The sequence below is a fragment of the Suricata suricatta genome, chromosome 6, assembly GCF_006229205.1.
Source record: "Suricata suricatta isolate VVHF042 chromosome 6, meerkat_22Aug2017_6uvM2_HiC, whole genome shotgun sequence".
Lineage (NCBI taxonomy): Eukaryota > Metazoa > Chordata > Mammalia > Carnivora > Herpestidae > Suricata > Suricata suricatta.
In genome coordinates this window covers 88,458,147-88,475,195 of record NC_043705.1, presented here as the reverse complement: position 1 = coordinate 88,475,195, position 17,049 = coordinate 88,458,147, and the positions used below count along the sequence as shown (strand labels likewise).

The 17,049-nt window shown below is 50.7% G+C and overlaps 1 protein-coding gene across 2 annotated transcripts in view; it reads right to left on the bottom strand.

Annotated features, from left to right (window-relative positions):
• The window catches only part of STK10 (serine/threonine kinase 10), a 119,005-nt gene that overhangs the window by 80,134 nt on the left and 21,822 nt on the right, over nucleotides 1-17,049 (bottom strand). For both annotated transcript variants that reach the window (XM_029942859.1, XM_029942860.1), the window contains exon 2: nucleotides 12,997-13,161. In XM_029942859.1, coding sequence (XP_029798719.1) covers nucleotides 12,997-13,161 — 165 coding nt within the window. The remainder of the gene's footprint in view (nucleotides 1-12,996; nucleotides 13,162-17,049) is intronic.

The following is a 17,049-nucleotide window of genomic DNA, read 5'->3' as shown; positions in this document are numbered from 1 at the left end:
AAAAAAAAAAAAGAAAAAAACATTTTTTGGTGGGGGTCATTGTAGGACCTGCCGGCCAGGTAGTGATCAAACAGGGTGACATGACAGTGTATTTGGCAAGGGCACGAACCGTCTGGACACTAGAACCAGGCGCTCACAGGAAGTGTGTCCCACCAGTACGTGCCCCGTGAGGGTGCAAAGGAGCAGCTGCAGAGCAGCGGGGAGCCGGGGAAAACACTGGGTGTCCCAGGCAGCTCCATCGCCCGTCTGTTCATAGCACATACCACCACCGGACACTCTGTGCGCCTATGTGCTCATTTTGTCTACTGTCGGCCTCTCTGAGCCACCCCTGGAGTGGCTTTTCCCTGAAGGCAGGGCTGTGTGTCTGTGCCTTCACCACCTGAAATGGTGCCCGGCACGCAGCTGGTACTCCCTGAATGTTTGTTGGCAGAGGGAGGAGGGAGGAGGGGGAGGAAGCCACAAGCCAGTGAGTGAATGAATGAATGGATGAATGAATGAATGCATACATGAGTGAAGAGCGGCCGCCCCATCTACTCCAGGGAGGTCTCGATCCTGACACATGAAGCTGGGGATGTACAACAGCAGACACATGCAGAAGTGACCACGATGGGGACTCACAGACCGTGTGACAGCTGGAGGCATTAAAGGTCCCCTCAGTGACAACACAAGCCAGAAGCCTTCTGAGAGAGCCCAGTAGAGGCACCACTGGGAAGGGAGCGATCCAGACAGAAGAGAGCCCCCGGCCCCCTGAGCACCCGTTTCCTTACTTCGCGCCCAGGCCTGGGAAGATTTGTCCCCTTTGGGGCCTGGCAGAGCATAAATGGGGCAGAGGGAGGACAGGTGCCCAGCCACGGGGCAGTTATACTCAGCCAGCTCAGAGATGCCATGCAGGCTGGAGCTGCTGACCCTTCAAGCCAAGCCAGAGGCCTGGACTCCTGTGCCTGATCCTGCACTCCTGCTGCCCGTCAGCTGGGACAGCTGGGTTTCTGGCGCTGGACAAAGGACTGTGAAGTCAGTGTCATCATCCTCCAGGTCCAGATGAGGAAACTGAGATTCTTAAGCAGGAAGAGATACGTCTGGGGTCAGGCGGTGGCACGGGAGGCAGATTCCAGTCCAGGTGTGGGCAACTCCAAAGCCCGTGCCTGACAGACTGAAGGAATGTGAGGGGGACACAGGAGGACCAAGGAGGGGAAGACAGCTGGCCGACAGGGTCAGAGAGCAGACAAAAGCCTTGTGGACATGCTTGAGAATGTGATGGACAAATGCCCAGACTATAGAGTCACCCTTGCTCCTGTGACTGTGACACACAGGCCCCAGCCCAGCCATCCCGACAGCAGGATTCCCGGCAGCGCCAGGCTGTCCTGTCCATCCACAGCTCCCAGCCCTCTTCCCACCAGGCACTGCCCGAAAGTGTTGATGGACAGTGGGCTCCTCAGGTGGACAGCAGTGAGTCACACACTGTATCCTTTGAACTGTTCCCGGTGGTGCCCAGGGCTGGCACCCACAGAGGGGCACTGCAGGGGGGAGGGGACAAGGTTTTTAAGCCCAGATGATCAGGGTTGGAAACTGGATGTGAGTCCAGACAAGTTATTCTCTCTTTCTCTGACCCTTGATCTTCACATCTGTAAAATGGAGGTAACAGCATCTCTATCCCATAGATTTGGGACAATTCGGTGAGATAATCATGAAAGAACCCAGCAAAGGGCAGGTTATTTTGCTGACTCCTCCTCCTCATCCCCCACCCCCCCTCCTGACTCATCCTCTAGTCCAAGGAGCTACAAAAGCCTCCTCCCCCGCTTTCCCTCCCCAAGGGGATGTAGAAGGGGAATGGCAAGAAAGTCCTAACACATCTACCTCAAAGGACGAGAAGCTGTGTAGACCTTCAGGTACTAGAGAGGGTGGGTGTGTGTCCCAACAAGTGGGTGCCCCACAGAGCCAATCCAGAGGGAGAGGAGAGGTTAGTGAATGCCAGGCTGCTCCCAGGGGGCAGGACCCTAGAGCCCGTGGGAAGGGGTCCTGGCCCACAATACTGATGCCTATGAATCCAGAATTCAAGATTCCAGAGAAACCTGGGTCAGGACAAAATGAGGCAACTTCGGTGAAAAGACCTCCTTGAGCTCAACCCGTCCAAGCCTCTGGCATTGTGGGCCAGGGAGCAGAGGCACAGAGAGGGGACGGAGCTCGGCTACCGTCACACAGCAAGCTGGTCTCAGACCTGGGGAGACCTCTAGTCTCCTGTTACCACCAGCCCAGGCTGCTGCCACACCCAGCCACTTTCTAGGTGTAGACAGAGGTGCTAACTACTTTCTAACATGACCTTCTCTTTATAGCTCTGGCTTGTTTAAGGCCAGATACACAAGCTCTGTCAGCAACCGACAGCTGGCCGCCTCGCCCCAGGCGACAAGCCACGGAAACCCTGACCATGAAATGTGGTCACAGGGACCTGTGTGGACAGTGGGCCCCTCCCACCCATACCCTGCTCTGTGACCCTGGGACCTGCACTTCCTCTTCGCAGAATGTTTTCTTTCAGACAAGAAGTCACTCTCTGAAAAGCCCCTAGTCACTCCTTCTGGGTACTAAACACACACACACACACACACACACACACACACACAGTTGGTACACGTGTCCAGAAAATTCACAGATTCCCCACAAGCCTACTTTTGGATTCCCTAGGCCAGGAGTCCTGACTTCAGAGCCCACCAGGTCTGGTGACTTATGGGGCAAAAGAGGCTGCGTGCATGAAAAAATATGCTCTCAGCATTTTTCTAGGAACACGATCTTCTTGTTTATCCTTACTTTCCTCAGTCTGGACAGAGACACAAGCTGAGAAATGTTTCCTCTCAATTCTACTTGAAGTTCAAGAGCGGTACACCCCAATAACAGACAGACCTCGGTATCGGGAATGCATCAGGGAGCGGTGAGGTCTGAGGCTAACCGGAGAACACACCCCTGTCTGTGGGGCCCAGACAGTTGCTGCCATGCAGAAAGGTAGCCTATAAGACCGCATCTCCAGAATGTTCAAGGCCAGAATATGACAAAATGCTCCAACAAATTTCTAAAAGCATCTCGCATGCTGAACAAAAAGTATCTGCAGGTCCGATCTGGCCCGAGACCATCAGGCTGCAGTTTGCTTCAAGGCTTCGCCCGCAGGTGAGGGGCACAGCTCACAGCCTGTCTGGCATAATAGATACCCTCCCATCCCAACAGCGAAACACTGGGTGGTAAAGACGCGTAGTCCTCAACAGGGGTGATTTTGCCCTCCACCCCCCGCCCCAGGGGACATGTGGCAACATCTGGAGACGTGTGGTTGCCAGACTGGGCCGGGAGGTGAGGCGTTCTACTAGAATCCAGCGGGTAGAGGCAGGAATGTTGCTAAATACTCTACAACATACAGGACAACTCCGCACACAGAGAGAACGATCCAAACCCCGGGACCGGAGTCACGGAGCTACTCTGGGGGTCAGCTTGGGAGTGGGGAGTCGGTACTAATGTGCCGCAGAGGCCCATGGTGACAACCTCCCTTGACCAGGGAGCGGCGTGCCCAGGCTGAAGGCTTTGGCAGGGGAAGGGATCAGGTTAGGATTTAACAGAATTGCTTTATTTTCTTTTATTTCTGTTTATGACAAGTGGGTCCTAGTTTTCCATGTAGGGTAGTGAGATGAACATTTCTTTTTAGAGAAATGTATTTAAATTCTAAAAAGTGAGTCCCATGTTGGGCTCTGCACTGACAACACAGAGCCTGCTTGGGATTCTCTCTCTCTCTCTCTGCCCCTCCCCCACTCTCTCTTTGAAACTAAATAAACTTAAAAAAAAATAAAAAGAGTGGGGGGCGCCTGGGTGGCTCAGTTAATTAAGCATCTGACTCTTGATTTGGGCTCAGGTCATGATCTCATGATTTGTGAGTTCAAGCCCCGTGTCAGGCTCTGTGCTGATAGTGTGGAGCCTGCTTGGGAATCTGTCTCTCTGCCCCTCCCTCACTTATGCTCATTCTCTCTCTCTCTCTCTCTCTCTCTCTCTCGCTCTCGCTCTCGCTCTCGCTCTCTCTCAAAATAAATAAATAAACTTAAAAAGGGAGGGGGAGCACCTGGGTGGCTCAGTCAGTTAAGCATCCAACTTCGGCTCAGGCCATGATCTCACAGTTCACAAGTCTGAGCCCTGTGTCGGGCTCTGTGCTGACAGCTCAGAGCCTGGAGCCTGCTTCAGATTCTGTGTCTCCTTCTCTCTCTGCCCTTCGCCCATTCACATTGTCTCTCTCTCTCTCTCTCTCTCTCTCTCTCTCTCTCAAAAAAAAAATAATACTATAAGCATTTAAAAAGTTTTTTAAGTGAATCACTTAAAAAAGAAGGTTAACTATTACAGCGGCAGCCAAACAAACGAGCTGTGGAAGCAGGAGCCCTATAGAGACTTTTCTCTAAACAGTGTCGATGCTCAGCACTGAGAACGGCTCGTTCATGCCCAGGGAACCCCAGGAAGACTCCATGACTGTACAGACCTCCCATGCCACGCAGAAGAGTCACTGCTCTGTTCACTGCTCTGTTCGATACTCAGCAAAGATTGCTGGGCAAATAAACCCACTACAAAGCTTTCTGACTGAATGAAAGCAGGGGACACGGGGTCCTCCAAACTCAACCTGTGTCAGGTCTCCAGGGCAGGCCAGGGTGCCCAGGCCTGCTGCGCGCACAAGAAAGGCTTTTCCTCACAAAGTCAGTGTCGAGGAGAAAATCACGGTCAGGCTTCAGGAAGGTTCACCAGGCAAAAGGCAGAGAAGCAAGAAGAGAGGGAGCTGCAGGAAACTAGCAGTAAGAGCTGGGAAGCATCCAGGGAATGGGGACAAAAGGGCTGAGAGAGGAGGGGAGAGGGGGACGATGGCATTAACTAAGCACCCACTTTGTGCCAGACACTACTGCCCACACCTGCCCTGCAAGGCTCACTTCATCCTTACAATAGGATAAGGTCATCATCCTCTCCATTTGCGCTGAAGAGATGGAGACTCAAAGGCTAACACCCATACTGGCACCAAGAGACTGGACAGGACCTCGCTCCTTCCCTGCAGGGCAGGGAAGAAGGAAATACAGGTGACAGGCACGCAGGAGGAGCAAAGGGACTCAGACAATCGGATTGATGGCTGAAGAAGAGGGCAGGCACTACCCTGCTTGAAACCCCCAGGGGCTTCCCAGCACCTAAGATAAGACAGCAACTCCTCCCTTCCTGACCCATCTCCTCCCACCCAGGCAGCTGCCCTGCACTGTCTTTAAATGCAGTGAACGCACTCCCGCTTCAGAGCCTCACACTTGATGTAACCTCGGTCTCCCTCCACTGGCTCCTTCTCAAAGGTCACCTCCTCAGAGGGGCTTCCCAGACCACACACTGGAGATGGCTTGCCCCGTCCCTAGGCTTCACCTCCTGCTGGCTTGAGTTTGATTTCCATCCTGCATGAAGCCAAGGAGCCTCTCTGGCTGGTCCTGTGGGACCCCCACTGGGTCCTCAGGCCCAGTCTGCCTGCATCAATTTCTGTATCAAGGGACCCGGGACAAGGCTTAGCACAAGGAAGGAACCCGAGAGAGACTTGGTTAAATGACTAAGTGGAGAATGCAGCAGTCTGTGGGGGGCTGCAGGGTTAACAGCCCCAACATTACACCTCTACCCTTGTAGAGGCCAAGGCTGGATGTCCTGGGGTGAACAGGTAACAAACACATCAAGACTTAGGGTTTGTGTTCATCAAAAAGGCCAAGCAAGGTCAGAAGCCCTGATCAGAGGGGATTCAAAATGCTCGCCATGTGCAAAAGCAGGACTCCAGCCACCTTGTCCTCTCTTCCACTCAGCACAGGGAAAAGCTTCCCTCCTCCCCATCAGCCATCACTAGCTAGAGAACAAAGCCAAAGTCAGCCTCCGGACAGCTCTGTGGGTCTTCACTCACCCCAAGCACCTCAGCTGTCTGCTTTTTGTTCATGTTTATTTATTTATTTTTGAGAGAGAGAGAGAGAGAGAGAGAGAGAAGGGGAGAGCAGGCAGGTAAAGAAAGAGAGGGAGAGGGAAAATCCCAAGCAGGCTCCGCACTGACAGCACAGGGCTTAGTCTCATGAACCATGAGATCATGACCTGAACTGAAATCAAGAATCGGATGCTTAACTGACCAAGCCACCCAGCACCCCTGCCTCAGCTGTCTTGAGGCGACCGGCCTGGACCTCCACTCCCTCCCTTGTGCTGGACCAGTCCTGGGCAAGAATGAAGGCAGGACCCAGTCTCCCAAGGGGACACCAAGACGGTAACTGTGCTAAAACATGCCTGGTAGAAGGAGAGAGAACAAATGGAGCGGAGAGGAAGAGGAGGTGCATCTCACCGAGAGGCAGGGGGAAGGAGTGAAGATGCCTCGTGTAGGCGGTGATGCTCTTGTTGACGGCAGATGACAATGGGAAGGGCATGCCTGGGAAGACGGTGCTAGGCAAGCAAAGGTCTGGAGGGGCCACCTGCAAAGAGCTGAGAAGAGGTCTGGGCAAGCGTCCGCGGACGGTAGACCAGAGACTGCGTGCCGCGTAATGGGTCTGGAAGACTTTCTGAGGAGCCGTGGAAGGACTTTCTACAGGGCAGTGTAACACGAAAAGATTCTCTCATCCTCGGTTTTTTCAAGACTTCTCTATGTCTGGCCTTGTGACTAATTCGCTGTGTGACCTCAGGCAAACCCCACACCCTCTCTGGCCTGAGCTGTCTCATCTTCCAGATGAGTGGATGGCTGCATGACGCCCAGCTGCAGTGTTCTGTGGCTTAGTCAACACTCCTCCGGGCGGGCGCCGGTGGTGCGCCAGAGCTCGCATTCACTGGCTTGAGATGCAGATTGTGAAATTTTCAGGAATTTTTGTAAGCCAGCTGTTAAACACAACCGTGATTAAAAATTAAGTTATATAACGTGACAGCTTTTGGACTTACATCAAAAACTAAGATTATAAACACTCAAAACCCACCCTTTCCCTAGTGATCGTATCACGTTCTACTCAATCTACACTCCTGGAATCATTTACACGTGCCCTATCTGTATGGCAGAAACACTTTCTCGTGGAGTACTACGCCAGACCTCTCTCCAGTTTCGTGAGTGACATGGTGTTTGCAGCCTGAAATTAACCAAAGCGGCAATGTTCACACCACAGAAATTGGCAGATGGTACACCAGGGCTGTTCTCCGTGGGACGTGACTGTTAAATATTTACCCTCATCCCATTCTCCCACTCCCAGCCAGATACCTGTAGGAAAGCAGACCCAACCCTCAAAAGACCTCCCAGAGACCAAGATCTGGCTCAGGGCTGGGGTTGGGGACGGGAGGGATGCTGGTGAGCAGGGGCTGTTGTAAACTGAAGGGATGTCCTGAAGGCAGCCCAGGGACTCCCCAGCTCCCTCCTTTTGGGGTCCTGGGTCTACCTCCAGAGCTGCATTGTCGACACTGTCCAATCCGGTAGCCGCTAACCACATGTGGCTATCGAGCACTTGAAACGTGGCTGGTGCAGAACAAAATGTGGCACTTAACTCACTCTTGGTTAGTTTCAACTTAAAATCTGACACTCATCTCTGTTGCTAGGAAACATTTAAGGATGTGGAGATAACATTGCATCCCTTTTGTCAACGGTAAATTTTATGACATTGAAACAGACAATTCTGATGAAAATGTAGCTCCTGAATTGAGATGTGCTCTAAGTGTAAAAAACACACTGGATTTGAAGGCTTAGAATGAAAAATAGAATAAAATGTTTCATGAATAATTTTTATATTGATTCTGTGTCAAAATAATATTTTTGATATACTGGGTTAAATAAATTGTATTATTTAAATTAACTTCATCTCTTTCTTTTTTTTAACTATAGCTATTAGGGAACTTAAAATTATAGGGGTGCCTGGGTGGCTTAGTTGGTTAAGTGTCCAACTTTGACTCAGGTCATGATCTCATGGTTCATGGGTTCGAGTGCCACCTCGGGTTCTGTGCTGACAGCTCGGAGCCTAGAGCCTGTTTCAGATTCTGTGTCTCCCTCTCTCTCTGTCCCTGCCCTGCTCATACTTGGTCTCTGTCTCTCACTCAAAAATAATAAACAAACATTAAAAACTTTATTTTCAAGAAAATTTAAAATTATGTATGTGGCTCACATTATCTTCCTATTGGACAGTGTTGGTCTAGAATATTCTGAGTTGTTTTTCCCCCACTTGCACCACTTGATATTCAAAAGCAGAAGTGAGCATGAGAAACCACCAAAGGGTTTTGCTAAGATTACAAATTCTGGAAGAAAATTAGCTAATCTTGTCTGACTGCAGGTGGGGTGCCTTCGTGAATGACCCCCGCCCCATCCCGGGGTGGGGGGCGGGGGCTGCCCCTGGATGTCATGGTGGGGCAAGGGTCCAGGACACTTGGGCAACAGCCAAAGCCCCAGCCCTGAGAACAGACCCCAGGTCCAGGCCTGGTTTTGTCGAAGACACCACCATGGCAAAGACAGCTCCGGGAGCCACACAGGGGGCTGGATCTGAGAACCACCACACGGAAAGAAACGCCAACAAGTCAGTGTATCTTCCAACCCGCGAGCTGAGAACAAGCCTTCTCCATGGCAAACTTCTGCATATGCTATCTATTTAGACTGCCCTTCCTTCTCCTATCCCTCTGGAGAAGTCCTAGGCATCCTGCAAGATCCAGCTCAAATGTTCCTTTTGAAGTCTTTCCTGACCAAATGATGCCCCCATCGCACCTGCTTTTCTTACTGCTTTCTGGTGTGACCCTTGTCCCCTCAAACCTGATTTCTTTCTAAAATGCAAAACGTGTGTCCCTCCCCTGTTGAAAACTGCCAGTGAGCTCACATTACCTAAAACGGTTCCCGAACTAAACAAGGATCAGAGTCACCTAGCGGACTCCTTAAAACACAGACTCCTGGGCTCCACCCACAGTTTCTGATTCAGCAGGGCTGTCTGGGCTGGGACCTAATGTTCTGCACTTCTAACAAGGTCCCAGGGGCTGCTGCTGCTAGTCTGAAAGCTGCATCTCGAGAACCACGGATCTAAAAAGTTAAGTGCAAACTCCTCATCTTGGCATCTGAGGTCCTGCACAACATGGCCTCCAATTACTCACTGCCCTCATCTTTCACCGCAGGCTGCCCTGACCTAGGCTACGGATCCTAGATTATCCAAATGCCACAACTTTCATGCCTCTGCACCACTACCCATGCTGCCCCTTCTGCTGGAGACCTTTCCCCATTATCCACCTAGTTCCAGCACCTTCCTTGATTTCACAAGGTCTAAAACATGTCATCAAAAATGAGAACATGGCACCTTTAAGGGTCTACAAAATAACAAGTGCAGGCTGTAGGGGAAGCCACCGGAGAGGAGGGTGAGAACTGGCTCTGGCCACAGCAGCAGCCCTGGGTGAGAGAGTACCAAGCTAACATCAACTTCGGGGCAGAAGATTCTCATGTATCCATTTAAATGACCTCATGACAGTCACAGCCCAGTTATGAATTGTCCTTCTTCTCTATCTGTCACTTTTTAGCTGTGTGGCCTTCAGGGGCAGGAGGGAGGAGGACTTACTTAATCTCTTTGTTGCTCATTTTCATCCATAAGATGGGGTAAAAGAAACAGCCTAACAGAATGAAAATTAAGTGACAGAATAGAAGTATAACTCAGAGCAAAAGGCCTAGCACACAGTGAGTCCTCAAAAATGGTACCTGTGGTTGGTTGGTATTATCTTTGGGCTTGGGAAAGTAATGACCTTGGTACCCAGCCACAATCAATAATGGGAACAGACATACAAAAGACGTTTTTCTTGGGGCACCTGGGTGGCTCAAGGGGTTAAGCCTTCAACTCTTGGTTTTGGCTCAGGTCATGATTTTACAGTTCATGGGTTTGAGCCCCACCTCAGGCTCTGTGCTGACAGTGTGGGATTCCTGCTTGGGATTCTGTCTTTTTCCCTCACTCTCTGCCCCTCCCCCACTCGTGCTCATGCTTTCTGTCTGTTTGTCTCTGTCTCTCTCTCAAAAATAAATAAACTTAAAAAAAAAAAAAGCTTAGGGGCACCTGGGTGGGTCAGTCAGTTAAATGCTCAACTTCGGTTCCAGTCATATCTCGCAGTTTCTGAGTTTAAGCCCTGCATTGGGCTCTGTGCTGACAGCTCAGAGCCTAGATCCTGCTTCAGATTCTGTGTCTCCCTTTCTCTGCCCCTTCCTGGCTCATGCTCTGTCTCTTTCTCTCTTAAATAAATAAACAAACAAACAAACAAACAAACAGGAGTGCCTGGGTGGCTCAGTTGGTTAAGCATCCAACTTCAGCTTAGGTTATGATCTCACAGCTTATGAGTTTGAGCCCCACCTTGGGCTCTGTGCTGTCACCTCAGAGCCTGGAGCCTGCTTCAGATTCTGTGTCTCCCTCTCTCTCTGACCCTCCCCTGCTCGCGCTGTCTCTCTCTGTCTCTCAAAATAAAATAAAATAAAATAAAATAAAATAAAATAAAATAAAAAATTCAAAGAAGTCCATCACAAAGTTGTTTATAACAGAAAAATAAAGAAGCACCCTAAAGGCCCAACAACAGGGAATGACACAGCCAGAAGATGGAATTCACAGAAAAACCAAATATGAGGATGCAGTGTTCTCTCACTGACATGAAACGCTGTTCTTAAGAAACCTTAAAAAGAGTAAAAGGTAAACTAATGGATATGATATCAATTTTTCTTGTTTTTTTTTTAAAAAAAACCTGTGGGTAGGGGTATGTATGTGTATATATTTTAAAACCTAAAAAAATATATTGTGTTATCAGGGTATCTCTGGTACAAAAATTTGCATGGTCTTAACCCTTTTTTTCCTTTTGCTTTTCTTATCCTCTTATTTTTCTCCAGTGATCATAAATATAGTATTTAATTTCTTAAAGGGAAGACCTCAGTGAAAAGCAGCTCCAGGAACAGGATGAGGAAACAGGCAGGTTCAGGCACGAGGCTGGGAGCCAGAGGCTCCGCCCCCTCCGGGCCTGTGGCCCCGCCTGGCTCACCTCCCCGGGCACCTGGATACCATGGATGAGGCAAGGCTCTGGAATCTGCAGCTGGCAGTGGTTCTATCTCCCCAGTGACATCTAGGGGGCTCCCCAAAGAGACCTTGCTCAGAGGCAAAGGAAAGTTGGCTTCCATCCAAGATTGAAGGGGAAGGCCGGTTCAGTGGACAGAGCTCTGGGTGAAGCGGGGGAGGGGGGCCATATTCTCACTCCCCTCCGACACTGGCTTCCTTCACTTCTGTGAAATGACAGGGATAAACCCCGACAGTGGTTTCCCTAAACTCTCCTTTGGTTTTTCTTAAACAGCAGGTTTCTTTTCTCAAATGAAACGCAGATTTCCCTACCAAGCATCAGCAGTCTGTTCCTAAAAATCAGGCATCCTGTACTGAAAAAAAAACCCAACCTGGGGTCTATTTCCCCCCCCTTTTTTTTTGAGACAGAGAGACATAGAGTGAGAGTAGGGAAGGGGCAAAAGAGAGAAGGAGACACAGAATCCAAAGCATGCTCCAGGCTCTGAGCTGTCAGCACAGAGCCCGATGTGGAGCTCCCACTCAGGAATGGCGAGATCATGACCTGAACCGAACTTGGACGCCCAATTGACGGAGCCACCCAGGGGCCCCTATTTCCTCTTATTTTAAATGAGGACAGTTAAAAACATTACATCACCTCCAAACTCCCCATTAATTTCCTAAAATATAACTAAACACAGTAACCCTCTCTCTACACATAATAAACTATCACAACAGGAGTCTGACTGCAGAGAACATGCCCGCGTAGCCACATCACCATGAACCTTGCCCTGTGCGGCAACACGGACCTGGGCCAGCTCTCTACGCTCCAGCACCTGCTGACCCTCGGCTGCCTCTGCAAAACATCTACCTGTGACTCTGACCGTCTTCCACTTGCATCTAGAATTCACAGGTGACTTTCCCTGCACGTGATGTTGTGACAAATGTTGAATTGGGTTTTGGGAACATAAACACATTGCTCTACACATAAAACACTTGCTGAAAAATCGTTTGAAGAGACAAGTATGTTCTAGGGAATCTGGGTTTTATAAACTGAGAGGCATTCATCCCAGAAGGGTGACCATGGAACAAGCATTCTACAGGACACATCCTACGAAAACCAGGGACACTGCAGAATTTCTCTGGAGAGGTTGGGAGTGAGGCTGGCTTGGAAGGTGGGGTCTGAGGCTGCACCCACCCCGTGCACATCCAGCTGCGAGGCTGCTGACGGAGAACAAGGGCGTTGGGGGCCCCCTTCTCCGGTGCTGCCACTGGAGAGAATCCGCACACAGCACCCACAGAGGTGGTGGTAATGAGGCTGCTATCACAAATAATATAACACACACAAACAATAAAACAGTGGACATTCACCTGGCTCTTGTACCTGCCAGGTGCACTTTGGAGCACTGGCCCCAATTTATTTGATCCCTGTAATGACCAAATGGGCTACATATTACTATTACTTCCATCTCACGGTTAGAAAAACTGAGGCACAGAGAAGTTGCCCAGGGTTCTCTAGCTTGTAAGTGGTAGAGCTGGGATTTGAGGCCCAGAAGTATAGCTTTAGAATTCCATGGGGCTCCGGGGTGGCTCAGTCGGTGAAGCGTCCAACTCCTGACTTTGGCTCAGGTCACAGTTTGAGTCACAGATTGAGCCAGAGGTCACCTCACGGTCACAGGATTGAGCCCCACATCAGGCTCTGGGCATGAAGCCTACTTGGGATTCTCTCCCTCTCCCTCTCTTTCTGCCCCACCCCCATCCAAAAAGAATTCCTTCCTGCGCCAAGATACTGCCCTCACCCCCAAAAGTGGGGAGGCTCTAGTAGAAAGGGAAGGAGAGCAGACGTAGAGCCCCTCACGTCACCTTCTTCTCACCCCGGCCCTGGCCCTCAGAGCAGACACTCAGGAAGAGCGGGGCAGCAGCAAACCAGGCTAGCTCCAGCCTGCCCGGCCACAAGGACCGGGAGGGGCGGGCGGGCGGCCCTTACCCACAGCTTCCCATCGTAGTAGTAGGCTCCCAGGAGCTTCACGATGTAGGGGTGGTCACAGGTGGCCAGGATGTCGATCTCCACCGTGTAGTCCTCCAGCTCCTCCTCACTCTTGGTCTCTATGACCTTGGCGGCCGCCAAGGCGCCCGTCTCCTTGTTCTTGGCCTGCAGGGCAGAGACAAAGAAGGTCAGAGAGGCAGGCGGGCAGGAAACTGCGCCCCAGATGCCAGCTCGGAGAGGCCCGCGGGAGCGTGCGAGCAGGGGCCGGAGGCCCAGAGGGAGACTGAGGCTGAGGCAGGAGACCCGCTGCTGCTGACATTGGCCGGCGCTGCTCATGGTATCGGTGCAGGGAGCACGCTCGGCGATTCATGCCAATGCCGTTTAAAGTACAACGCACCCACACCATGCAACAAATAAAATACAACAGTGGCATATCTATAAACACCACCATGGAAAGACTAAGTTGTTCAGTAAGAAGACCAAGTCATTGAACAATAAGGTGGTAGGTCGCTTTTTCTATAAAAGTGGAAAACTGGGGCACCTGGGGGGCTCCGTCGATTAAGCATCCAACTCTTGGTTTTGGCTCAGGCCATGATCTCATGGTTCGTGGGTTCAAACCCTACATTGGGCTCTGCACTCATGGTTCGGAGCCTGCTTGGATTCTCTCTCTCCCTCTCTCTACCCCTCCCCTGCTTGTGTGCACTCCCACTCTCTCTCACTCTACCCCTCCCCTGCAGGTGCGCTTGCACTCACGCTCTCAAAATAAACTTTTAAAAATGTTTAATGGGAAACTGCTCATAAATGCTCACAACTGCACACAAATGACTGGAAAACCCTGGAAACATGCTGCCCAGCAGCAGGCTAGGAAGGTGTCTAAAATGGGGAAATTTAAAGGGCACCTTCACTTCCTGCATGTTTTCTAAAAACATTAATAGGAACATTTCAGGCTCTCCGCATGGATCCACCACGCCTGTAAAGTCTGTGAGCCTGAGTTTAGGCCCCGGCGAGCCTAAACCTGTAATAAAGCCCTTTGCTTTTGCAAAAAAAAAAAAAAAAAAAAAAAAAAAGGAACATTTCATGTTTATTTCCACATTTCCCACACGTTAAAAGTAAAATGAAAAGAGTAAGTTTTAAGTCCCCTCCAAGCTTCCTAGATGCGTCTCACCGGTATAAAAACGGTTTGTTTGATGAAAAAGGGGAGGGAATTTCACACCTTCAAGGATGGCTAAAATAATTTTTTTGAGTGACAGAAAGCATGGGCAAGGGAGAGAGGCAGAGAAAGAGAGACAGAGAGAGAGACAGAGACAGACAATCCCAAGCAGGCTCCACGCTCAGTACAGAGCCCAACACAGGGCTCAACTCCATGACCCTGATTTCATGGCCTGAGCTGAAATCAAGAGTCACTCAACCAACTGAGCCAGTTCTTTGAAAAATCAAAAATAGGGGCACGTGCCTGGCTCAGTTGGTAGAGCACGCGACTCTTGATCTCAGGGTCGTAAGTTCGAGCCCCACATTAAGTAATAGACATTACTTAAAAGTAAAATCTAAAAGAAAAAGGTGGGGCGCCTGGGTGGCTCAGTCGGTTAAGCGTCTGGCTTTGGCTCAGGTCATGATCTCACAGTTCGTGGGTTTAAGCCCCGTCGGGCTCTGTGAGGACAGCTAACTCAGAGCCTGGAGCCTGCTTCAGATTATGTGTCACCCTCTCTGACCCTCCCCTGCTCACGCTGTCTCTCTGTGTCTCTCAAAAAAAAAAATAAAAAACTGTAAAAAAAATTTTTTTAAGCAAAAGGAAGGAAGAAAAGTGCGTGTTGGTGAGAATGTGGAAAAACTGGAACCTTTGTGCATTGCATGTGGGAAGGAAAAATGGGCAGTCACCATGGAAAACAGTTGGGGGGGCGAGTTCTCAAAGGGTTAAACCTAGAACAACCATGGCCCTGGGGACAGATACAAAAGCACTGACGGCAGGGACCTGAGCAGGGGTCTGTCCACCAGTGTTCACAGCAGCACTATCCACTTGTGTCAAAAGGTGCAAACAAGCCAAATGTCCATTAGCAGATGAATGGACAAAAAGTGGAACCTGCCTTCAATGGAATGTTATTTGGCCTTCAAAAGGAAGGAAATTCTTTTTTCTTTCTTTCTTTTTTTTTTTTTGGTCTGGGAAACTGTATTTCTCCATCTATCCTGAAGGACAGCCTCACTGGATAGAAAAAGGAAGGAAATTCTGACGCATGCTAGAACATGATGACCTCATGCTGGACGAAAAAAGGCCAAATCACAAAAGAACAAATATCGTATGATCCCACTTACGTGAGATGCCTAGAGGAGTGAAATTCAGAGACAGGACGCATGATCGAGGCCACCAGGGTGAATGGAGAGTCAGTGTTTTACGGGCACAGAGTTTCTGTTTGGGATGATGCAAAAGTTCTGGAAACGGACAATGGGGAAGGTTGTACAACACTGTGAATGTACTTAATGCCACAGAACTGTACACTTAGGGCTAAAACTGGTCAGTTCTCTGTTATGCATATTTTACCACAATGTTAAGAACTGAGAGTGAGAGAGAAAGAATCACGTAAGCAGTGCAAGCAATATACCATGAGGAGCTGGTGTCCAGGGAAAGGGAACAGAGCCCACATGCCCGCAGGTGGCCCCGTGAGCCTCAAGGGCTGCTGGGAGCATTCACCCACCATGCTGCATGGGGCTCGGGTGTTTTACGAGAGCCACCAACACGGGCCCAGAGAGCAGGCAACGTGCCTGGACCCCTTGAACAGCCAGCTGTGGGAGAGCACATGGAAAATGGGCTGCCCTGTGGTCCCTTCCTGAGGATAGTATCGCACGCCACTCTCACTTCATAGGACAACCCTGCGACCGCTCCTCTACACGGTGACGGCCCAGGGGCCCCTGCATGCCTAGCATCCCAAGAATGACAATGAGCATTAGTATCCCCTCCCGGGATGCCACAGTACCCAGCACTTCTGTGTCCCCATTCTAGAGGCTTAGAGAGGGAACATGGCTGGAACTAGGGTAGTAGCACCAGAATTTGAACCAGGGTCCTCTAACTTCCAAGACCCTGAGCACTTTCCCCAGCTGCACACCGTCTCCCTATCCTCTCTGGAACTCAGAAGCCCTACGACCAGATGCCCACAGGCATCTATGAGAGAGCTCCCAGGCCAGCCCCGCACAGGGCCCCGGGCCCCCTCTCTGCAGAGACAGAGCGACTCTCCCTCCCCCTGGCCTCAAGGTCTAGCCAAGACCCACCTCTCTACTGCCAGTAACTAAAGAGCATGCTTATGGGGGGAGGGGTAACTGTGAGGGAGCCACAAACCCCTCCAGAGAACCTTGTGGAAGGGAGTGATGCCAACAGGTAATTTTTCTGCTCATTTGTTAATTAATTCTCAGGTTAGGTAACTGTTTCTGTTAACAGAGCTGCAAAATCCCCAGGGCCTCCTGTGGTGATAACAATGGTATCCCATTGATCAAGGTCACTGGTCTACACTCCAACTTGGAGTAGTTCATTTGTTTCTTCAACCACCCTCCGATCCTGGTGCTATGATTCTCTCAGGCACAGATGAGGAGACTGAAGCAGAGTCCCCAACACAGGTGACAGGGCGGGCCTGGACGGACCCCTGCCCCCAGGTCTGCACTCTGGCCGGCACACCCTTCCTCCACGAGGTCCCTTCCACATGAGGCCCAGGAGCCCGGGAGAGGGGGAATTTCCTGCAGGATCATAACTGGGGTGAGTCCTTGTGCTAGAACTCACCCGCTCACTCACGCCCCCCTGAGCAGGGGCTGCTCCCCTAAACTCAGTCTTGAAAGCTAGTTGAGAACACCCGAGAAACTCATGAATTAAGCCGTTGGGCACTTGCACTCTGGTGCACACTTGTGCGTGCATGCACTCTCTCACACACCTGATTGTGTACCTGCCCTTTCACTTCCGGGAAGGCTGATTTTTGAATGCCCACAGGAGGACCATCAAAGCACCCCTTCACACTGCACACCCCTCTCGCTCCTCCTCCTCTCCAAACCCAGAAGAGGAGGTAGGGCCTGCTCTGC